The sequence below is a fragment of the Cygnus olor genome, chromosome 3 (assembly GCF_009769625.2).
Source record: "Cygnus olor isolate bCygOlo1 chromosome 3, bCygOlo1.pri.v2, whole genome shotgun sequence".
Classification (NCBI taxonomy): Eukaryota; Metazoa; Chordata; class Aves; order Anseriformes; family Anatidae; genus Cygnus; species Cygnus olor.
The window spans coordinates 58,069,610-58,095,531 of record NC_049171.1 but is presented as its reverse complement, the minus strand read 5'-3'; the positions used below and the strand labels follow the sequence as shown (position 1 = coordinate 58,095,531).

General features: G+C 35.5%; 1 protein-coding gene across 1 annotated transcript in view; it reads right to left on the bottom strand.

The window, feature by feature from the left end:
• Positions 1–25,922, bottom strand: part of LAMA2 (laminin subunit alpha 2) — a 381,555-nt gene that overhangs the window by 211,835 nt on the left and 143,798 nt on the right. Inside the window, 8 exon segments of the mRNA XM_040551823.1 lie at positions 6,634–6,807; positions 8,162–8,235; positions 8,238–8,301; positions 11,937–12,097; positions 19,381–19,480; positions 20,865–21,043; positions 22,681–22,798; positions 25,057–25,146. Coding sequence (XP_040407757.1) covers positions 6,634–6,807; positions 8,162–8,235; positions 8,238–8,301; positions 11,937–12,097; positions 19,381–19,480; positions 20,865–21,043; positions 22,681–22,798; positions 25,057–25,146 — 960 coding nt within the window.

Below are 25,922 nucleotides of genomic sequence, written 5' to 3'. Positions count from 1 at the left end.
ATAAAATTCAGTTGTCCTTTGCAGTCTTCAGTAACAACTATTCAATTTAGCTACCTCTAGCTTAGGAGAAGCATGTTGAACCATTGTCACCATGTTTCTTTGTGTGTTGATTAGCACTCACTACAAATCACCACACATCAGTTCTTTTGAAGTCACAGACTTTTTCTTCTGCTCTGTTAGATCCATCAGTATTTTAGTATTTGGGATCAGAGATAAGAAGAGTAAGACTTTTCAATCTAGCAAGCAGTTTACTGTCTTCTCTATTTCCTAATGCCTCTCAGTATTCTTTCTCTAGTGTTTACATCCTTTCTTTTGTGAAACTAATTTATTTCTTGCTTGTTTCTCCATTTTTCAACTGCCACTATTGATTAAAACCCTTGCCTTCAAGGCAGACTTGGGCAAGCAGGTAATGCAAAGGACACTTGAGATTTATGAAATAATTTCACCAACAATAAATTTTCTCTTTTCTCTACAGTAGTATAAGATGATTTTAGCACAAAGAAATTAAATGTACCATGGGATACCTGAAATACTAAAGTCAATGGACTCAGCCAGCCAGATTCAGAGTTTCAGGGTCCTGTTCCAACTCACTTCAAAGGCACAAAGAGGATGTAGTAGTCTACTAGGCATCCTTAGTTTTTATTGCAATCACAATAATAGCTGTATTTGAACTGTCCCAAGGGGCTATCCAAACACCATTAGAAAGAATTAAGGAGAAACAAAGTTTGCAAAATTTACTTATGTCTTGGTGGGTTGGTGTTGTTTTTGGTGTGTCATGGGTAGCTGAACACCAATTAGGATAGTCCTGATATTGTTTAACTTTGTACTGGGAATCAGACAAATTCTGGCTAGCTATGACAGAATGTATAGATGTACCATTATCTCATTTCTTGTTGCCATGCCGAGAGAATATTTCAGCACAGCTGAAGAATCTAAACAAAACTACTTGGTACAAATTAAGTAAACGTAAAGGAAGAATCAGTCATCTGTGGTTGAGACCTTTAAAGTGTTTTGCTCTTCACCTGTATTCCGATTATGTTTGTCTCATCCTTCAGTATCTGAATTTGGCTTTTATCTCACTTTTCAGAAGCTATAGTGAAGTAAGTGCTAATAAACTAAGCAGCACACTTGGAGTAAGTTGAAGATCCCTTCATACCATTGGCTGAATCTGATTACCATGGTGACTTAATTTCAGTCAAGGCAATTTAGCTTGTGATGTAAAATAAAATGCATTATTTATATTAGGTTATGATTGTTAGAAAAATAAAATATATCAATAAACTAAATAAGCTTTTTCTTTCTTTTTTTTTTTTTCTAGAAAAAATGCATTCAAATGTGAAAGCCAAAAGATATTAACGTAGCTTTTTTTACAAGATCTATTTTTCTTTAGATTCAAATGAATCATCTTAATTTTTTGCCGTGTGTTGGCTGAGGACACAACTTAAAAAAGTCTGAGGACCTGCAGCAAATGTGAATAACTTCAGTGATGTTACACCAAATAGAGATTTTTGGAATATTATGTGCTGCTGATATTTATCCATATTTTTTCACATATACAGATAACATGCATATAACAACTATTTCACTTTGCTCAAACTTACAAGATGTTAAGAATCAATAAATGACTGCATAAAATTGTTTTTTATAAGTCATTCATGACACAGTCACATTCCTTACTCCATCCCCTCCTTACTTTCCCCAGATTAGATGTTGTTACACAGTCAAATCTGGGGCCGAAACTCATTTCTGCGCAGAGGGTATAAATTATACAACTTCATCAAGAAGTGCTGGACTTCCATCACTGTGGAAAAATCCCTCAGACAATCAGCAGCTCCTTCAAGCACTGACATTATGTTACAAAATGACAGACTCGGGCTTGGGCAACCCATCTACACTAGCTAACCAAACCTTCCACCTGAGGGCTTAAATTCTCCATGTAATGATGTGAAAGAAAGAAATGTCTTTTAAAGGCACACAATGGGAGAACACACCAGACAACTTAAATTTCACTACCTCAATTTCCTGACAATAAAAGTCATATAGATATATACTCAAAAAATAATTAAAAAAATAAAATTAAAAATAAAATAATAAAATCAGTGCTGGCTCAGCTTAAGACACAGATGTCTGTTGAAATTATGTGGGCTAGGTCAGTCATGTTTTTCCTGAGAGGCCAATGAATTTAAAACCAAAATGATGGTAGAAAAAAGTAGCTTCCACCAAAAATTTATTTTGCATCATATCCACTTACACTGAAAGGTGTTAAGTTAGATTTTTCACCTTTTTGGAGCAGGCAGTAGGAGAAAGAAAAAGATTTGGGGACCTTCCTAACTCAATCATGTCCTATGAACTACAAAGTCTTGATATCTAAAACCATGACAATACTAGATGAAGCTTTTTTGGTTTAGATACATTAATAATTTAGGCCAATTGATCCTGGCATTTCTGTTCCAGCTGATTATTGTATTATTTATGCTTCTTTATGTTTTGGGTTTCAACTCCTTCCTCCCCCCCGGGAGCTCTAGACTGCAATTTTCTTTGCATTATTCTGCTTTTTGCACCAGAATTGCCTAAGAAATGAAAACAAATGGAAGGAAATAAACATAAAAGCCACAAGGATCTGGTTTATGGTTATTTTATAATTCAATATTTAATTCTATGAGGTATTCTGGGCAGTCTGCAATAGATAATATGTTACAAAAAAAAGTGCTGCTCACTCCATTCCAGTCTTTAGCTTTCCACAGCAAAGTACCTTTAAAGGCTGATAGATTTTTGAAATTTGTACATATTGGCTACAGGCTTATTACAGTGTCTTCATTTCTGGAATCAAAGAAACATTGACTTTTGTAAGTCAGCAAACAGGTTACACAGCTAATTATGAAAGAAACAACAACAACAACAAAAAACAACAGGCAAAATAAATGAAGTGGCAGGGTTAAGTGGAACAAATCCAATTACTGTTCTCCATGCCCAGACTACACAAAACTTTCAGCTGCTGTCTGGGTTTTCACTAGAGGTCAGAGAAGGAACAATATTTTCACCATATGGCTGCTTAAAAGAATATGGATTTGACAAACACAATGTTTTAGAATTTTTCCACGATAACAGACTTTTCAAGCTTCAATCTTCTTTTGCTTTGACTTTCAGTATACTGTGATTTCATGAAGGACCAAATTAAGTTAACTTTATTCACACTGAATGGGATCATGCTGTATAATTAGTCCATATGACTCCTGTAAAATTATATTTGATGCAAGAAACTGCTCAATCTTGGTAGGACCTGCAAATGGTGTTTTGGAGCAGAGGTGTTTTACAGCTTCTATCATGTTGTTTGCAATCTGAGTATTGGCAGCAGCTGCTCAAAACACAGACAGAGATGTTAGAGTATGCATTATCTATGTCCTTCTTCTATGGCTACTGGGTGTTCAGATTTAATGTTCAGAGACCTGGATTCTAGGATGTCTTCTGCCTAAAGGCTGAACTAACCTCTACCTGCTGTCTGAGAGCACCGCCCTAACCACCTAAAAGAGGCAGGGTATATTCTCCACCTTCATGGTTAAAGTTGGGCCTTAGATAAGAAAGTAACATATTTGCAGCAGCAGGCAGAAAACAAAGCGGAGAGACTTCCACTAACCAAAGATGGATGCCTCCTTATGGAATCTGAAGTGGTCTCAGCTATCCCTCATGTTTTGGGGGGCAGGGGACAGCAAGGGGCGTTATATGTTCCATATTGTGCTTTATGGTGGTTACTCGTAGGTGGCTTCTCAGCATAGAAATTATCAAATTGTTTTTGCAGAGATATCAAAGGAAATGAGGCAGAGCATATACATACTGCAAGACTTCTGAAACATCATGGATGCCTAGCCCTTCAATACTGACTTTAAAGAAACAGGTGCTTGAAATCACCCTACTGAGTTTAGTACTTCATTTTTCATTAATTTTATACTCTCAGTGCTCTGATCAAACAGCATCAGACTCTAACTTGTAACACTTTCAGACCAATTTATAGAAATATTCTAGCATGGACACAAATTTAATACACACTTACAGGTTCGTTGTCAAAATAAATTAAGAAACTTCTGACAAAAACAATTCATTTTTTCAAATACCGAACAATTTAATTAGAGATGATAGAATTTTTCAGTAACTAGAAGCTTGAATGGACCACAAATTCTCCTGATTGCTCTAATCCTTAGTTCAGTAGGGTATGATAAGGTAGACAGGCAAGAAGATAAACTATTTTTTGATACCTACTAAACCTTGATGCTAGACATTTAAAATCTGTTCTCCCAAATTATCCACCAATTTCTAGAAACAAAATTCCTCCAGATTACTCTCAAACTGCATTCTGCATCAAAAACAGTTTTCAAGTTTTCAGTTCAAACAGATATTATATAGTCAGATGTAAAATAGCTGGCTTAAAAAAAAATAAATATCTGTCTTTGTCCAAAAAAGTTTAAGCTTTTTTAGTGGCATGTATGTTTAGAAGAGTGAAAGGATACAGTGATGTTAAAATAATTTGCTTATTCTCCCTTTGACATAAACAAGAATACTGTATCATCTATAGCCTCCTGTTATTTATAATCTCTCCTTAGAGACACAGTCAAAGACCAGTATCACACAGTCTAATGTCATCCAGATTTAGAAACACAAAAAAAGAAAGCTGAAGGTTGCACACTAAGGAGCATCCCACTTATAACACTTTTTTTTTTTTTTATCCAGAAGAAGCATTTGGAGATGGATGTAAAACAAGCAGATAGCACACATATGGCAATCAACATTGTGGAGGCTTAAGCACAACATGCCAACTTTATATTAAAAGAAACCTTTTAAATAAGGTTTTTCAGCTATATTTAAAAACCGGGAAATGCAGGATGGTTGCTACCTTTTGTAACTCAATTCTATTTTGGGAATACTATTTAAAAATAGTAATTTTAACAATAAAAATGAAACAATTTTCTGTGACACAAGGCTTATGAATTACAATAGAAGTTTACATCTTGATGTAAGATTTCCTAAATCATTCTCCAATTTCCCTAAGACCAAAAAAAAAAAAAAAAAAAAAAACCTTACGATGATTGGCTGCTCTGAGATACCAATTATTATACTACCACACAGCTAGCAATCAGTCTGAGGAAAGGGTGTTTTTATCCAGTTTCAGCTGTTTGGTTTTATTTGGTTTCAGCTGTTCAGAGAAATATTTTATTGAGTTTACAAATAAGGACTTGCAATATTCCATCCCCATAGCATAAATCATATGGGCTAAGCATGTCATTATGACTATAATTTACATGATGCAACATGACAGTTAAGATGTACTGTGGTAATTTGTGAGTGCTTTCAGTATTACTGTAGTATCAAAAATTTATATAGCTCAGTTATTAAGGCAAATTGTTTCATTCATACAGAGATGTCTGACAGTAACCACAAAGGACCTCCAAATTACACTGAAAAAATAGCTTCCACATTCAAATGATTTGTGCACATTCTTATTATTATTTTGCTCTCTGAATAGAAGCAGGATGAAATTCTGTCTGTAAAAGTATCAATTCATATCACAGGGTAAGTTCACCAGGTATGGAAAACTGTAGAAAAAACTCTCCCTTGTCCAACTAAATGAGCCTGGCTATCTTTAACAATTTATAGCCATGAACAGGATGCCCAATTCTTTGGAATAATGCTATTTAGTTTCCACATGCTCACTTACCTTCTGTCATGTTGATTTTCAGCCAGCAGGAAGAAAATAAATAAATAAGAAGTTGACAAGCTCTAAGAGATTACAGTGGAAAATATGCTCATGTGTTAGGGTTAGCATTTCAGATAACATTTTATCATAATTGGGATTATGGAAAATGGAAAGCTGTTTAGCTTTCTTAATGTTTAGGACTAGTTCAGTCCTCAGTTTTACACTCCGGCCAAAAAAAAAAAAAAAAAAAAGAGAGAGAGGAGAGAGAGAGAGAGAGATTTGCCTGAAGGTATGATCTACGAAAGAAGTCTTAATGGTGAGAAGCCCAGAAGGCAGACCACAAAGGCACCCAAGACTTTAGAAAGCAAATATTTGCCTTAAACCTGCAAGGCATGAATATGTGTGTATGTGCACACATACACGCGTGTAGACTTGGATAATTATATGCATTTGAACTGGCATAGAGCTCACAACAGCATTTTCCAAGTTCTAGGGCAGACAGCTCCCCACACAAGCTTCTTGCCAAACATTAAAGTTTTGTAACACACCCCCACAACATCTGATACACAACTTGCATCTATGAAAAGCAGATGAGGGAATGGGTTTTCAAAGCTGAGGACAAGGTGGGAAGAGAACAGGACAAGGACAAGCTGAACTGCACACCAGCTAATTCATTCAAAAAACAATGCTGCAGACTATACAGACTACTCTAATACCCGACAGCAGAAGCCAAAAAAGGGCTCAAGGTCAAAGATACTTAGTTAATTTTCTCTGCATATATTTGTTGCCTCACAAGGACACTCCATATGCCTCATTCCTATCTACTTGCACTTTTGCTGGTCAAATAGCTATCTAACTTAATCTTCCATCAATTCCCTTCAAAGCCTTACTTCTTTTCTCTCTCAATAAATCAAATTAGCATTTAGGCAAGCACCATCTGCACTTACTTTGTTGCCCAAATAAGAACTGGGTGCACTCCAGTAATATGTCTGTGGCAGTACTTTATGTGCAGCCACGTTGCTGATGCTGAGCTGCTGACGTCCACCACTATTCTTTTGTTTGGGAGTAACTCTGATGAGACCTGGTAAGCCAGCTAGATACCAACCATTCATGTCTTCTATCTATGATGACAGAAAATAAAACAAAACAAAACACATTACAGTCAGAATCAAGACATCAGTCATTTCAATAGTCAAATCCTCTCATTCTTCCATTTTTAAAAAATTGACTGTTTTATATGATTAATAGCAGTTCAAAAGCTAAGGAATTATAAGGGTAATAACAATAAAAAATTACCTTATTGTTTGCAATTGGGAGTTATAACTCCCGAGCAGTTTGTCTGAAGTATGTATTGTATGCAAGTATTTGCTTTCACTGTTTTGCATCATCCAGAGAGAGGAGGAAATTCTATCTTACAATCTTATGCATAATTCCTCTGAATATTGTACAAGTTTAAAATAAATAATATCAGTCACAGAAGATGAGGTGACAAATGGATGCTCATTTTCTGATTGTAGTAGACTACTTAATTCATAAGAATTTTTTATTATAAAGCCCTAAAACTTTCAAGTTTAAATATACACTTTTTCAGAAAGCCAAAACAAAGCTGAAAGCACCAGAACTTAAGTTTTTGAATCAGCAGGGAAGTGCATACTGTTCATACAAGAATGGCTTCCGGAGCCTGGATACAACCAGAACAATAAAATAGCTCAGCTGTGGGCTGGAATTTTTTCCAGATGCTGGCATGTAAATGAGCACACCAGGCACATGATTTTACTCAGATTTCCAGCATACAATGCCGCTGAGACCGGGAGCTACCAGACCTGGAACATATTTCCCAAACTAGATCTACGGACATGAATATGTAGCATACAACCATTATAGTAGAATCAGTGTCTAAGCTTTGAGAACTAATATAAAGTTTACAGTATATTTGCATGCTAGAGACATTTTTCTACAGTACAAATAAGAACAGTAGGTTCTTCTCACTTCCACATATTTTCCTAGGGATGCAGTATGCAAAAGAAGTTCACTCAAAATGCCCCCAGTAGGGCATCCCTTCTCCTTACGTAAGCTGTTTGTTGTACATCTGATGTTTCAAAATTCTTAATTATTTCAGGTCTAGAAATCTAATAATGACCTGTAAAAGTGGTCGCCCTATGTATATATTGCATTTAACTAAGTACTGATTATGTTTGCATACGCCTGGACTGTGTTTATGCACATGGCTTCATTTGTGACATTTATAACTTATTTTGAAATTTTCACTATTCAACTGCACTTCTTCCAGAATTTTTTCACAATGAAGCAAATATAATTTATAAGCCTTTTCTTTTTGATAAATGACAAGATGTATGGGGCACAAAAAAACGCACATGATTTTATAGTAAGATGCACTCTGTTGACAATGGACAGTGAGAATATACAAAAACACAAAACCAACGGCATATACTGATATGGTAGGATTTTTCTTACACTTCTGTAGGTGAAGTGAGAGTCTGTGCAGACATTTGTTTTCCCAGAGCAGAAACATTCCTCACAGCCTTGGGATTATTTTGCTGCAGATTGAAGAAACCTGGTTTGCAACGATCACAGTTTTCTCCTTCAACATGTTCCTGAAAATGCACATTAGAATATATTACTTACTTTAGTTGTCACAGATGAGAACCTGAGATAACCAGCTTTATACTCTTTTTTGCTTTGATGCAGGACTAAAAAGACATTTATAGGAAACACTGTTCTTATTTGTAAATATTAGAACTATATCCTTTATACAATAAGTTACTACACCTGCACATAAATAACAGAACACAGAATTTGGACACTGTAAGATTTTTAATTCTTCTTCTGCATGAATACATGCACTTGATTTCAGGGAATAATAAAGTTTATCTCTTGCATGCTTAAAGGAGTGAAAAGGGAAGAAAGTATGGGACACATGCCAACCTTAGTTTGTACATATGGCTTATAAAATCAGCATTCACAATCGACACAAACTACAGGTACACAGTATTAGTTGTAGAAGTCATTCAACATATCCGTTTTTCAGTGGTCTATTGCTTAGAGCTGAATCCAGGCTAAATCCAAGTGTGAAAAGGGCTGCATTTTCTCCTTTCATAACCACATATGTTTGCCAGCCAAACAGCCAGATCTGCAAACTCTTCCATGTGGAAAGCAGGCACTAAACGTACATGAAATATTCTAAACTTAGCATTTAGCAATTACACTTTTTCCTAGAAAGCTAACATGAAGAAAGTCCTGCTACCTTGCCCAGTTAATCAGCTTGTCCTATACACGAAGATAAAGCTAGCTAGAAGTATGTTGCAAAAGGTTCGTGCTATGGCATGTGCTTAGAAATTCAATATATATATATATTTATATTTTTTTGCCAAGAAAGGCCAGAAAATTCTCTCCTTTTCAAAAGTGTTATATACAGTTTATCTAATCCTGGAAATAGTGCTCTACAGTATGCACACAGGACAAAACTATGGGCTCCAAGTCAACAGAGAACGAAAACATTATGAAAATCCTGCCCACACTGTGTAGTCTAAGCTTGCTTGAAATATACTGCTCAGAAATAAGTTCATCAAAAGCCATTTGATAGCCTTCTGGCTAAGATGTAGCAAAGATGGAGAAGATAAGGCAAAGCTATGGGGAGAAAGATGGATTAAGAAGGTCAATAATGGGGAAAGGGTAAAGACAAAGAAGGAGATCAAACAAAAATATAAATAGGTTTTCACCACTACTTACACATTAAAAACGCATATAACAAAATATCTTTGCTCTATCTCTATCGCTGTGTTGTTTCTATTCTTCCTTTCAATATCATATACAGTCTGTTCAACAAACCAAAAATCTTTTTAGTACAACTCAAGGCCGTCAGTAAGTAACTTTTACCTTTGACGCCTCATTAATTTCAATGATGGTATTTGTTACATTTTCACCAACAATCTTAGGGTTAATCAATGCATATTATTGTCATAGGTATGATAAAATCACCCAGCTATTCATGCTTCATGTGAAAAGTAACCGTGGGATAACATCTGGGAGCTTGTGGGCATACAAATGCTCTTACACAATTCTAGAAACAACAATCAAGAACTCTGGTCCTAAAAGTTTCAGACCTTGCTGAAGTGCTTGGTGTGTACGCATTGGGAAGGTGAAAATAAATAAATAAATAAATAAATAAATAAATAAATAAAGAGAGAGAGTTGCAAAGCAAAAGTTTTTGTTTAAATGAAAATCTGTCCTACTCTGCAGTCACAAGCAGAGTAGGACAGCTTTTCAGTGCGTAAAACCTGCATAATTCTTTTGAGTAGATAGCAAATTTGCTGAATAATAGACACATAAAACTCAAAGTTGGAAAAGATATCTAACCTACCCTTCAGCCAAAGAAGCAATCTTTCTACAGACTAATTTGTATCTTAATACTTTGTTAAGTCCAGTTTTAAATTAACAGAAATGAGACTTTGACCATACACCTTCAGGAAGCTTTCTGCCTCAATCAGTGTAAAGCAGGCATTTCTACCTGTGCCTCACCTTTTTAGACTTCAGTTTCCTCTGGTTAATGTGGCAAAGATAACAACCTCGTGACCACTTGGTAACATTTTGGTGCTCATCCTAAGAGCTTTTTCAGCAGTCAATTTCCTTAACAAGAAAACTGTCTTTAGTAAATTTCAGAGCTCATTGTATGTAATTGAAAGACGTGATTAAAAGAAGGGAAGCATTTTTCCTCAGACCTGCTCTTAACTTGTCCAGACATCCCACTTTATTCTTCTTATGGAGCATATCTAATCTGGTGATTTCAGGGTCCCTTTGACCATAATCTGCTTTGATTTGAATTTGAAGATTGCTAGTGAAAATAAATGGGTATGTATCAGTACCTCAGCTATCTGCAGTGGGTATCATTTTTCCCCCATATGCACTTAAAAAGGGTTAGAGGAATGGAAAGGAGACAAAGGATGACCAGGAAGGAGGTCACCAGAAGCGTGGACTCCCTGGGATAGGAACAGTATCTCTATTCCCTGTTTGTTTGGTATTACAAAAATAATGTCATAATAGTAAGAACCATTCAGCAGTAGTTATCTTGTATTTAGCATATGACATCTTCACCACTCTTTCAAGTCAGAATATAATAAACTCTGATCTTATAGACTTGATAGCCAAGAAATTAGAACTCTGATATGGCTAGATTTTATTTTTGACAGAAAGCATGTGACTGTTACATAAAGTGAGGGTAAGGTTAATTCTCTGATTAGATTTCAGTGCTATTCAGCTGTCACACCAGAGCTTAATGAGTGTATGCAGCATGAGCTGAAGGAGTGAAGTATTTCTTGTACATTTTTGTACTTAGGGACATAATGTAAGTATTTTTAAATTCACATTTCTGTCTAATTCTGTTACTTAAAAGCTGGAAGGAAGCTCCCACAAGTATGACACACAAAAACTGACCCACTGCACAGTAAATTGTCCTTTGGGCATATGCGTGCTGACTTACTAAACAATGACTTACAGACCACCATTTCTAAAGCTTTACTTGTATCACAGTATTTTGTAAGAAGTAGATGCATGTGTTTTTAGAAGTGTTTTCTTTTGATATAATATCAGTATATAATTTGCTGGAGGTGAGTAAAGGAACACAGAGAAAACCACTCTTAAACCTTTCCATAAATTAAGAAATTCATTGTATAGAAAGGATGATTTAAAAAACAAACAAACAAAACCTAAATATTCTAGAGATTTCTAAGCAACCATCCCAAGGCAAGAAAGAATGCCCTTAGTATGGAACTTAGCAAGAAGAGAGGATTAAATCCCTAACGACAACACTTAAAATGCAACTTTTTTGTTGTCTTAATACACCATCAGTTCAATGGATTTTCTTTTTTGAGATCATATTACAGATTAGCTTTAGAGCCCACAATACTTTAAACATACCATTTCTGAGTAGTGAGGAGCGATAGCTGAAAACAAATAATTCACAAGCTTCTTAAGTGTCCCTTTCTTGCAGACTTATATGACAGGCAGCACGCTACTAGATACCTATTTTAATTACAGAGAGTACTAAGAGTACACAGGACAATCTAAGACTTCACGGGACCAAGAACAAGTGTTCTGTGAGAAGTGACTGCCACAGACATTAACATAGCTAGGTAGGATAGTGGAACACCACTGTATGATAGAACACCAGTGATTGCAGTCTTTCAGTATCATTAATATCTTCTTATAGCTCAGAAGAATTAAACATTCATACCTTACAGATGCAGAGACCTACACAAGGGTCAACATTCATACTGCCTTTCAGTGAGCAGTTGCAGGGCTGGCAGTCAGGATATCCTACATAACCCAAGGCACATCTATCGCAGTGTTCTCCTGCAAAGCCGATCTTGCAGTGACAGAAACCAGGCAACATATCTACAGGAAGAGGGAAAATGCATGAGACACATTTAATTTATCATTATTGTTATCAAATATATGTGTTAGAGTGCTCAAAGCAACATCTTCCATAGGTATAACATAAAGGCGTTGACACTGATCAACCATATATTTACTTAACTCATTATCCTGTCTGAGAGCAGCCAGAATAAAGCAAATAAGAACAGAAAAAGTGCATAGTTATTTGAACTCTGAGCTTCCAGAAATCTCAATATTAGAGATCTTTTAAGCTGAAACTTATCCCTAAACTCTTGCATCTAACAATCCCTGGAAAAACTTCTCTTCTATTAAATTGCCTAATTGACTTTGAATATGTTTTTACTTCCAGAATCCATAAAGCTCTCTAGCAGTAACTTGTGCATTTAGCCATGTGTAGTGTGAAATAAAACACTGATGTATGCTAAATCTGTATTTATTGCCCTTTAAATGTCATATAACAGAAAACAGCAAGTAACCATTCCCTACTCATTCTCCATGTAATCTGTGATATCAATGTATCTTTACCATATCCCACATGACAATTTTATTTCATATGCCAAAAACTGCTAAGCCTATATAATATCTCTTTACAAAGAAACTGCTTTGTATAGCTGAAAATCCCTACTGTCCTTCCCTGCACCATTTCCAGTTCTAATAAATTATTTAAGGGAAAGGCAGGATATAGTGTGGACTTATAAATCATATGGCAATTTTTTCAGTTTTCTTTTTAAAACATCAGTTGTTTCCTAAGGCTGTGTTGATCTCCTACTACTGCTAAGTCAGCACTGAGATGATACATCCAGGGCACAGTCCAAGGTAATTGTTAAGAGCTGTTTTGCAACTGCTAATGCCTAATTCAGAAATCACTACAATCAATGTATAAGTAGAACTATTTTTTTTCTCTGTTCTGCTTTTCATTTAATTGCTACAGAATTTTATCAGTTATTTTATTGCCCATCCACTGACTATCTTGAGATCTTTCTGAATATTTTGCAGTTCTTTCATTTTTCTGTGCTAAAAGATTTTGTACTTGCAAACTTTGTCACCTTCCTACTCATCCCTTTTCCAGGTTAAATATGAATATTCTCAGCACTTCATATTGATCATCACTGTGAAAATGGTCCATTTATTTTCTTAACCAAGTACTCATCCATGACAGAACCTCTCTTCCTCATTCTATTACACCTTCTATCACAGTCTTTGGTGAAGGTCTTTGTGAAAACTTTTTGAACATCAAAATCCAGTATTAATCAAAATAGACTTAGGTCCCATGTTCATTGACTCCTTCAAACAGACTAATAAGGCACACTGTCTTCTACAGAAAAAAAAAAAAAAAAAAAAACACTGCTCTGGAGTTTAGCCCATTTTAGCCACAGGTCGTTAATCATATAAATCCTTTATTTTAGTTCTACTGATTTGTTTGATACAGAAACCAGACCTCTGAATTTTAGTTTCCTGGAACCCTCCACCTTTCTTTTAGTAACTAGATAAACAGTTCATATTTATATAATATTAACTTGGATTTTAGAAAGTACTATAAACTATATATAATGCTTCAGCAACTTCATTTTTAATTATGCCCCGAAGCCATGGATAAATATCATATATGCCTGATGAATTTTTATTATTATTCATTTATCAGCTTGCTCTAAAACTGACACTTCTGAGACATTTCTTCCAACTTGTCCCCATGAACAAAGATGCTCAAGTGGGAAGTTCCCTGAGCTCTTCTATTCACTGATACAAAGAATTCATCTATGTCCTTTTCTTTCTTGAGATCTCCAGTTATAAATTGATTATACCTTAATCATATTTAACTACTACTGAATTTCAGTGTCTAGCAGTCTTTTAGATTCCAATTTATCTGAAGTACTTCTTAGCAACATTTAAGCATTTAGCAAATTATTCCTAATATTTTAACGTGTGACTAAGTGCATGACCTTACAGAATTTGTCACAATTTACGTCCTTTACTATTATCCTGTTGGATAATTTTTATTTTATTTTTGTTCAGGGAGATTCTTTTTAGCATTTAAATAGATATATTTTTTTCTAGCTTAGTTATGTCGCTTGAATCATTTAGAATTAGAAGAATGCGTCTTCTCTGAGTGTCTAATAGGCAGGCTTGCCAGGGTAAGGCTAAGGCTAAGATTCTTTGGATTGTTTATTTTGATTTTCTTTCTAAAAGATTCCTTGTTTTAATTAATTTGTTCTTTAGGGAAGCCTTTTCACTCCTCCAAGAATGTTGAATTTGAAGGCTCTTCAAGAACCAAGTTTTAAAACTCATGCATAAATACAGAGTTGGTTCTCTTTTTACAGTTTCTCTAACTAGATTTTTGAAGAAGCTGTCACCTATAGGAGTTTAAAATTATATTATTTGTTAATCTGTACAGTGATAAAATTCAGTCTGTCTTCTCTAATTGTCACCTCTTTGATCTCCTGTAGTGCATCATATTAACTGTCACCTTCTTGATCTATACTAATTATATATGGAACTTCAGTACATGAAGTCTGTTATTTACTAAGCCATGTGCTCCGTGGGTTTTGATGCCTATGGCCCAGCTGCTTTCCAAATTTCTGAGTGACCCTCTCATCTAGTCACTTTTTTTTCAGTGCCCCATCAAGAACCTTCCTTTCTTCTCTTTTCTTTCTCTGCAACTGGCAGAGAGACCAGGATTGGAAACTCCATTGTCACCAGCCCCCTTTCTTATGCAGTATGTACCTATAGTTGATATCCGTCTATTAAGAGACTTCACATGCCACAACAGAGAGAGAGAGGAAACTGTGGAGACTACTAGCAATCACATATTCTTCTAGCTCTTACGTGACATGCTAAGTCCATATTTCTTATTTGGCTCAGTGCCTTCTTTAATTTACAACACTATCATGCTGGCAGGATCTAGGCACTCATTTCTACGTAGCATGCAAATTCCTGTCAGTGTCTCCCTGTTTATCTTTTACCAAGCCTCTGTAGTGCTCATTATGTCGACAGGGTAATTACATTCTGATTTAGGGCAGGTGTTTCAGGTCTTTCTTTTGTGGTTGTTGTTGTAAAGAACTAACATTTCAGTAGAAGTACATCTTATGCTTTAGGTCTTTTTTCTTCATAGGCCTTGTTTGAATAGGGTTTTATTTGTTGAAGCTGTTCTTCTCTGTTTTCTACTGGAATATTATCATTTTCTGTGTACAGAGGCTTTAAAAGTTCATCCTAGAGGATGAGTCATCTTGAAATACAAGCTTTATCAATCAGTTTCCTCACAGCCTACCAGTCTATACAAAAATAAATTCATGCAAAAGCATGCATCAGATCCTTGAAAAAACTTGCAATCCAAAGTCTGGCCTTGGCATTCTCAGCCCTGTTCCACAGCGTACATACTCCAGAAATAATCTCATGGAAGTCAGTGGGACTGCTTGCGAAGCAAAGCACTATGGAGGCTGAATAAAGATCAAAATGTCTGAACCTTATTTATCTTACAATGTCTGAGAAAGTTTTTCAGCAAAAATAAAGACCAATCATTGGGATTATATTATACATAAAGAGGTAGCAGGGAAAAACTTCAGTGCATGATAGCATCTAAATTATGGAAATCTGCAAGTTTCCAAACTTCACAGATCTTACAGGTACTTAAAAGACAATTAAAATAGCTATTTGTTAAAATACAGCCACTACATCTTAAAACAAGAGTATTGATTTACTGAGAAAGCCTAATTACTGGAGTCTAGAGTAGTTCAGAATGTATAGACTCCATCTGCACTTTTGAATGGACAACTGCAAGTGATGACAGCGTCAGCAGTGGTCAATTTTACCTATTATTATGATGGACTGAACATGGGTGGACAAGTTTGTTTTAAAATTCAGTGCATTCTTGCCTGTCAGTTACAAAACCTGGCAATGTTTTCATCAGTTTATTTTATCAATACCATAATTTGTAAACATACCACTGACTCATTGTTTCTGGCTCTAACATTTTTCCACATTACTCATGAAAATACCGTATAATGTTGCTATGAAAGAACATTTGAAAAGCATTCTTCGGGACTCAAAACCAAAAATATACAATACAATTTAGAATAATAATCTTTAATTTTAGAATGATTGGTAAAATATGTGAGAACAAAGTTATATTAAGCTAAGCAAAATGGAAATTATAGATGCTTAAAATATAGAAATATTTCTTTTTCTCCAGAAACAATGCTTGGTCAATTATAAAGTGATTCCTTTATGCCCTTCTCTTATCTACCCAAACCTGATGATGACTACAGATGTAGCCTTTCAAATCCTCTTGTTGCATTTCATCTATGTATGGTACTTGTTACAGAGCTCCATTTTAATTGTTACGTACCTATAGTATTGAAACACGTAGAGAATGTGCAGCTTTCATCTTTATTTTCATTGAGAACTGTTCACAACGACTTTATATCCCTGATGATTACAATATTTCCATTTTAGTTTAGGCATTTTAATGTTCCAGACTGGGTTGCTTACCAAACTTGTAAGAAATATATTTCCATCTTACACCAAGCAAACAGTTTCTCCTTAAACAACCAGCCAGCAAACTCTGAGATGTATTCAACCAGCCCAGTGTGTATTCATTCTGGTTCATAGCTGAATAGATAGATTTCCTCAGACGGATTATGCTTTCCAGCCTTTCTTTTATAAAGGCTCCCTGGTGCTTCAAACCCAACTGTGGCCGAGGGTGAGGAGTATACAGAGTAAAAAGAATTTTATCAGGGTATTGCGCATAAATTTGTTAGTATTAGAGAATACTCTAACGTGCTTAAAAGCAACAGGCCCCTAACCATTTTTAGCCAAATGAACTGAGTGTCAGGAAGATCAGGAGAACTTCGTTACAGTCAGGATTGAAAAAAGACGAGAGTTTTAATTTTGAAAAAAAAAAATAATAATAATAATAACTCGCTGATACTCGAGATTGGAAAAACTGCTGAGATACGAAACTTGTTTGAATGCCTGGAACTAGATGACCAGGACTGGCTGCTTGCTAATAAAGGTGAAAGGAGGAAAATTAGAGGTAGAGAATCAAATTCTGGATATGTTACCTTCAAGATGATGGCATGAAACATTCCTTGATTTATTAGAAAGACACAGTTAACTATCTTTAGATTAGATGGGTGAAAACAATAGAGAAAAAGCTAGAAAGGAAAGAAGGGGTCCAAACAGGAGCTTGATTCCCTTCCTAGAGACATCTAGGAAAAGCAAGAGGCAAGAGAAGAATTTGCCAGCAACAAGACGAGACGATTGAAAAGGCAAAAAGAGATACATGAAATAAGGAGTTAAAGTAGAGTACCACAAAATTCTGGGTAAGATGTGCTGAATGTAATAAATTTGCATGGATCTTGCTTGGAATTTGGTAGTACCACCCATCAGCAAGCCAGTCAGATTTAGAAAGTGTAAGCAGATGTACAAAGAAACTATGAGGGGGGTTTAGATCTGTTCATTGCTCAGAGGCCAGAATAAGACATTATGAAAGCTCCTAATGACACTGTTACTGACAACCAAACAAGATGGAAAAGCATCATTATCTTTTTGCTTCCCTATTCTCATTAAATGACAGGCTGAATGCCTGTCTATTAACTGTTTTTCAGCTGTCAGGCCCCTGCAGAATGACCCTTACCGTGGTCAGGACTGAAGGTGTGAAAAGAAAGGCTGTAGCGGTAACAGACAGGAACCCAGAGACCAGACAGGCTTGTTTAACACACAGGTGGGACACTGCATTTCTTTGAATTAATCCTCCTTCCATTTCAAAATCGTAGTCTCAGTATTTTACAAAAGCACTGAATGTCTGTAGTGGAAAATGTTTGAATAAAAGTTGTCCTATTTAACAGTATAAGAGTTTTCTTTGTTGTGTAAAGCCTGACATCTGTAACCTCTCCACTCTCTCCCACAGGTTTGACAGAGACATCACATGGTCTTGCTGTGCTTTTCTACCTTTGGGATGCATCTCTCATCTGCTTCCACAGTCTTTCCTATCGATCTGTGTGACAAACTGTATGGGGTGCAGGCGGCAAGGCTTTGGGAGTGGGGGGGCTGCAGCGCCTCTGTGAGGTGGGGCTGGTGCTGCCCCATGCCAGACACAGCCAGTCCCAGCCCACTCCAACAGCCCCACTGCCGGGCATGGCCAGGCCCAGCAGCCATGGGTGGACAGCTCGGGGAACACTTACTAAAGACTCACTAAAAGGAGGCAGAGGAGCTGGGAATGAAGGAGTGTGGGTGAGCCTGGGACGTGGAGCTGTTATATTTTTTATCTTTGTTCCTCACTACCCAAACCTATTAAAATTGGTAATAAATAAAATTAATTTTCCCCAAGTCAAGTCTGTGACAGTAATTGGTAAGCGATCTTCCTGTCTTTATCTTGACACATGAGATTTTTCGTCTTATTTTTGACCCCATCCTCTTGAGGAGGGGGAGTAACAGAGCAGCTACATGGGCAACTGGCAGCTTGTCATGGTCACCCTTGCACAATATACCACTGTGACAGTAATCAGGCAGCATCATTGTATCTAGAAACTTTAGTTCTATGAACTGATATAGTCAGTATGTAGTTGTTATAGTATAGTTTTCATTGATCTCTATTTCAAGAAAAAGATTGCTACTATATCTCTTCAACAGATATTAATGTAATTAGCCCAGTAAAAACACCTCTTAAGAACTGACCTTCAGTTTTGTTGTCTTCCTACAATATTTTCAGAGGCTGGTCAGCAAAAGGACCAGAACCGTACTGCAATCCATTGTTTCCAAAGCACAAGAAAGAAAATTATTATCTATTTGTAGATAGCTTTTTTCAGGGTTATGGTAAAGAGCTTGTAATCCCACATAAATAATATAGATGGCACATAAATATGACACCTTTCAGGCAGATTTTTTCTAGGTTTCAAATGCAAATATGTATGGCAAAGAAAAGAGATGAAGAGATTATGATTGTACTAGCTTTAATCTCTGCTGTAAAAGAATAAAGCTCTTTAAAGCCAAAATTCTCTAATATTCCATGGAAAAAACTCTCCCAAATGTACTCATGTTTACAAGCCATGAATATGAAGGAAGCCTCGGAAAATTTGGGAATATAAAATCTAAAGAAAATTATCCTAAGTATGCCGGTGGATCATTGTTTGCATGAGTAAACTTAAAAAATATCTCCTGTGATTTTTTAATTTTTCTTTAAGAGATAGCACAGGGAAAGACAAATAAAATTCAGCTTTTCTTTGACCACTGCTGATTTATATCATTATTATGACCAGGTTTATATCATTATCTTTTAGGGATCTTACCTCCTTCTGCATGTTTCTCATCTTTGACACAGTTTTCATGTAAAGACCCATTTGGATCACAGGAACACGGCTGGCATGGATCTGGGCTATCTGGCAATACCTATAAAAACAGAGATATTACTAAACAAAGTCTTACCTTTAAAGTTTGTACTATAACAAAAATGGATGGTTGCCTAACTCAGCTCATGCAGTCTAGACATTAATGTTCCATTTTAGACATCTGTTAGAAACATGTAAGTAATTTCGATATAATTGGGTTTTCAACTAAAAGGAGTGAACAGGTAAATTGATAATAATGGACCCTTGTATCATTAAAAGCAATAATTGTAATCAAGTAGATTTTAAACAGTCACTACCTAAAGTAACATTGGTAAACAGTTCAGTTTTTCTGGTCAATGTCCTTCAAATAACTAACTGAATTTAGTTAGTAACTGAACAAAAAGGATAAGTGAGGAAAAGTGAACACTAGACAATGGAACAATTTCCTTTCATTCTTGAAAAGGTTATCTCAGACAAAAAAAACAAACAAACAAACAAACAAAAAAACTTAGTCTAATACAACACTGGGGATATAAACTAGAAGTCCTGCATAAACTATTTATATCTATATACTCTACATACATTTTACAAATATAGAGATATAATCCCTATTAGTTGGATGGTAACCTGATTCAGATGAAAAAATCAAGTTCCCTGTTGTTGAAGAGATCAGCACTCCTCTTCTACAAGCTCTAAGGCTAAAAAACCAGTGTATCTGGAAGAATGTAATTATTGTGATTTGCTGATGTTTTCTGTGTTTGAGGACTGAAAAGCAATCAGACTAAGGCCATGATTTACTCAACTGAAACTACACAGACAAAATATCAGGAATTTAAGCACATACTAATAGCGTAGCTATTTAAAGCACAGGCATAGCCCATATTGGCAGTACGACTTAACATAATGTGCATCTTCTGACAGCTTCATTTTAGATGAAAATACAGCCTTATATGCTGAAATACAAAAAAAAAAAATAAAAAAATCTATTGCACTAAAAATGAAAGGCATTCATGGGACACTATAGAATTGCAGTGGTTATTTATTACATTTAAAAAATAAAATGTATAGACCCTCTTTCTCCAATATCATATATCACAATATTTCTTTGATCTTTGATAATACATCTTGGAATTCATTACTGAGGCAAAAGTTCTGTTTACAAGACCACATCCTCCTTTAATTTAAACTGAAATATTAGCTGGAGGCCCCGACCTCAAGTACATTCCTTCATATCAACACAATTCAGTTTCGTATTTCTGTGAACATTAACTTTACAGATTTCCAGCTGTGAAAAGCAACTACTACACTGTCAGAATTAGAAGTTAACCTACATAAAATGGCAGTCCAAACTATGTCATCTCTTTTTAATAACTTAACTCTCCAAGCTGATGTGATGGCTTGAACACAAAGAATTATAGTGAAGTGACAACAGAACATGCATTTACCCCTTTAGGTCTGAAGTAACCGTCAACGCAGGTTTCACAGTTTATGCCATCAGTGTGGCTTGTACAATTAACACACACTCCACCCCCAATGTATTCTCCATGAACATTCAAACTCTGATTTTTGTCTGCCACATTCTGATCATAGTAACATTCCTCAGTCTTCCCATGACAGTTGCATGCTAAAAGAGAAAGAACTGTATTAGCAAAGATTTTCTGGCTGTTACTAATGTATTAAAAACAATCTTTCAACATTCTGTCATTTGTAGTGTGTACAATACAACAGATAACACATTCAAGCGTTAATTCCCTACTTCAGCTACAAAAAGTCTAGTAACAAATGCAGCCTGGAGTTCTGTGGATTGAATTTTTTTCTTGATATTTTGTCTCAGATAGTATGGAAGTGGACATGTATAGTCTAATTAGGTTCTTTCTGTTTTATTTTCTTCTGTTTAAATTGATAGTCCAGAAACCTTTTGGTAGCACATGCATACGGCTCATGAAACAGGAAATTTAAAACACAAGAGGAACCATAAGAAAAATAGCAGAATTGTGCATTAAATTAAAATAATTTCCTTGAAAGCTAAAAGGTATTCTAAAAGCACTTGTTTTTCACATACGCATATAAGAACTGGGTCAGAACAAAAGAGATACCTAGTTTTAAAACTATTTGGGAAGTTCAGATCTGAGCTCTTAAACTGTAGGTCCACATGTGGGAGAGTTAATCGTATAATCTGTTGCTGTGAAAATTCAATTTTTAATTTCCATATAAAGAGAAATTCAAAGCTCATCAGCATTGTAGGGAGTCATTCTCCTGACATTTGAACCAGATCCCGTGGAACTGTTTCCATCACGAAAGTACAACAATTCACTAAGGGTTTAACAGGGCACAATAAATGTCCCTTAAAAATGAAACATGAAAATAAATAGATTCTGGTTTGATTCCAGAGTGCATTCCAGTGCAGACAGTCTCCACTGAAAAAAAGACCTCTGCAAACAGACTTTTCAGGACACAAATATGCACTTACTACTTTTAATATGGGGATATCTTCTTTATATTTAATTAATTTTTAACCACTCCTGGTAAGAATATAGCTGCAGAAAAGAATAAACACATCTAATGAAGCCCTATATTTTATTATGTTTGGACGTATAAGTGATATATGACCTTTGGAAGTAAGGTGTTAACATTCAATTATAACTATCCTTACTACAGTAAATCTGAAAATGAAATTCCCACGCTGTAGGGATGGTGATATTTCAAGGTATGTTTTCATTGCATGCTGGAAAACTGGATACATCTGTATTTTTTTTTTCTTTTTTTTTTTTCACTAAGAATATAAGAAACTCAAATCCCATTTTGATCATGTAAAATATTTTGTTTCATTTAGGCTGCACATTAAACTATATAAAAGTGCCTGTTTACACACACACACAAAAAATCATGCTGTTAAAGTTTAATATAACAAAAAAGTAAAAAAATATATATATTTGTATCAGAATTCAGTCCTGTTATTTTATCAAAACAAAAGCAACATAAAAATAACCATTAAAAAAGGAAGTCAAAACAAACTTTTTTAAACATACTACACCAAAAACAGCATGTTACACTGAAATATTCTGAGTTCAATAAAACTACAATTCTACACGTAAGTTTTCTATTGACTTTTTTGAGTCAGACAGCCTAAATAAGCAAACAAGAACTGATTCATAAACAAATGTGGTAAGAAAAAAAAATAAATCGCAAAATCATTTAGGACTCAATTTCAGTTTTCACCAGCAGCTACAGTAATCCTCTTCTGTCCTGCTTTCAACTTACGTTCACATTCATGCTTAACCAGGAAAGTCCCAGCATGCCAAGGTTTCTGATTGAAACCAGGACAACACCGATCACATGTCTCTCCACACGTGTTGTGCTCACACTGACAGATGGATTTCTAATTTAAAAGAAAAACAAATATTTACAAAATGTGATGATTTGAAGAATCTGCCCATGTACATAATCTGCATTCCAATGCAAATTATGAAAACATTAGCAATAAGAATGACTATACTCTGTAATTCCTGTTTACTCATTTTTACTCATTTATGTATCCTGCGTCCACCTAGTGAGAGACAGAAGTGTGTGTTTAACCTTAATAGTTCAATTTTAAGAAAGCAGCCATGGGACGGAAGAATTTGGCCACAGAATCTTAGGAGAATCTAAGAACATAGGAGAATCTACTTCCAACTGACTGAAGCAAGGAGTAGGGAAGAATGAAAGTTCACCAACACAGCAAATAAGCCAAAGTGCTAATAGCCCTCAGATACAGCTTCACATTACAGGAAAACTGACCTGATAGCTAGCTTATGCTAGAAGGGGTGAGCCCATTGCTACCCTTCCCTTAGATGCAGCAATCTACAGCTGCAGGGTGAAATCAATTCTGTTGGCTGATCCCATAAAAATAGTCATCTTTTCTTTTCGCTTTATCTTTTTTACTGGAGGAGTCAACTCATCTTGTAACCTTCTAACTGCACAACTAAATTGTATGTGAGGGAAGCAGGAGGAGTTTTTAAACTAACAGGAGATGAGAGCAGGACCACCACCCTTTTAGTGGCATTTTGGTTCCTCAGAGGATTGCCTTAGTCCCAGCATGAAAATATTGCTGTAGGCACACATAAATTCTCTGAGCCACAGAAGAAGCATGGGAAAGAAAGAAAATGTAGGTTGGGGAAATTAAGAACACTAATTGCCTTCCCAATAGTCTTTCACTAGAGGGGATTCTCTGTGGTCCTTGTGAGCCCACTCAAGGTCGATGCAGCAAGCTAACCTGGAGAAATTTCTATGGCTTACCACACAAAGCATGAATTTTACAAAACACGGTCAAGTTAAGGAGTGCTTCAGAACAGCAAGGCAGTAAATTCAAGCAAGTTTATTCTTTTCACTGGTAGAGGAAAGATTAATTGTGATAACAATTAGAGTCACAATGTTTTACAAGCCAAAGCCCCCCTGTTTTAGTATGGCTCAGTCTAAAGAGTATCCCTGGAGAGCTAAACCAAATACTCCAAATCTCCTAAGGCTTCAGTCGTTTCACTTATTGTATTTTTATACTAGTTAGACAACATATATTTGTCACCTGCAAAACAGAACACCGCACTTGTCAAAATGTGTTTTTATCTAGTAGCCAAACTACCTGAACTGAAGTCTACCTTCATCTCATAGCATTTATTTTCTGAGGTAGGCCCAGTTCTAACACATGGCAATGAAACAATGCCGATGTTTGATAACTAAGACTGTCTGAAACAACAGTACATCACTTGCTATGTAAATCATTACAGAAAAGGCCTCGAAGAATTAAAGCAAGGAATTTGTAAAATTTTTACAAGGATCCACAGAAATTGCTTAGAACTGTAAACGTATTCTTTGTAAGATTTCTTTCATTTTTTTAAAATCAGTTCCTATGCAATTGGATAATGTCATCAATCAAAAAAGATTTTTTTGTTGTATAGTACAAAACTTCTACTTGAGTGAATAGCATATGAAGAGATCCCACAGTGTGGCACATCAGTAATATTAGTAGATTGCAAATTCTGTATTAGCGATGATGTGTGCATGCATATGTATAGATTTGGACCATCAATAACAAATTATATTTCTGTATTTCAATTATATTGGCTATAAGTCTATTAATGGTGTAAAAAGAAAGCTACATGTATGGAATAAATTATAAATGGTTCATGATTTTCTAGACTAGCTGATTGATCACTCAATTAATATTTCACGCATAGTAAATGCACCATTCTAGAGCCATCATTTGTTTGCAAGTATCAATTAATACTTGAAGGCTATTTAGGAAACACCTTGATTAATACCAAAAAAGGATAATAAAAACTGACTCTTAGTGCTCGCCTCCACAGCTACATAACATTACCCAAATTTCTGTTTTTCCTAGGAAACTTTGAATACGGTCTGAATTATCTGAAACCTATTTTTTCATTTCAGAGAAAGCCTCTGCTGACATTGCATGAATGTTTATTCTTCTGGTTGCCAGCACTATTACATCCTAGCACTGCTGTTCTTGTAGGTGAAAGAGAGACATAAATTAACAGAACTCTGAGGAATATTAAGATTTTTTCTCGTGTTCCACCTTATGAACAAGGCACATTAAAGAAAAAAAAAAAAGAAAAAAAAAAGCAAGAAAACAAAAATACATACATTGGTCACTGGATCAAGTGGACAAGCCTTTGCATGGCCTGAACATATGCACATGCCACCAACCGAGATATCTTTTATAGAATAGTAATACTGTAAGACAAAACAGAAATTGAATTGCTAAGTGGATTGTGAAATGCAGGTGCCAAAATACAGAATTCATTTCTGTTGACAAAACTGTCAAGTCCTCTTCTATTTCTTTTTTGATCTATCACAAATATAGTATACAGTGTAATCCAAGCTATGTCTTGATCAACAGATTCAGGCTTAGTGAATGAAAGGGTATAAATTGGCACAGTTCCATTTGTTTGAAGTCACAAGAGCCATGTCAATTTATACACAGCACACACCAAATATAAGCACAGGAAAAGGCTATATGCACACTGGATAATGAAAAGTCAAATGCTGTAGAATTTTCTCCCTTCAGAAGACATGAAAAGGAAGAGGCATGATGATGGGGAGGAGAGAAAGGCGAGAATAAAAGCTCAGACAAGAACACCTTTGTTTACCTTAGCTGAGTAATATTTGAGCATTCTCTGGGCTGTGAAAAGAACTGCTTTTCATTACTGGCCTTCTGAATGACTATGGAAGATTTTTCTTTACTAAAATTTAAATAACGTTTGACCTGTTGCTCTTACATTCGACTTTCTGATTTTCTTTGGTGGAGATTAATACCCCTAACAAGGAAGGAGGACGGAAAGGCATTTATAATCATATATTATCACATCTTTGTAAAGTGAGTCTTGTATGCCATCTTGTCCACTTTCATCTGTTTTGGTGAGGGTCCAGTAACATCTTAACAATTTGCAATCAAAACAAACATATGTTATTTTCAAATTTTGCTTTCCTCTGTTCAACCTCTTTTTCAG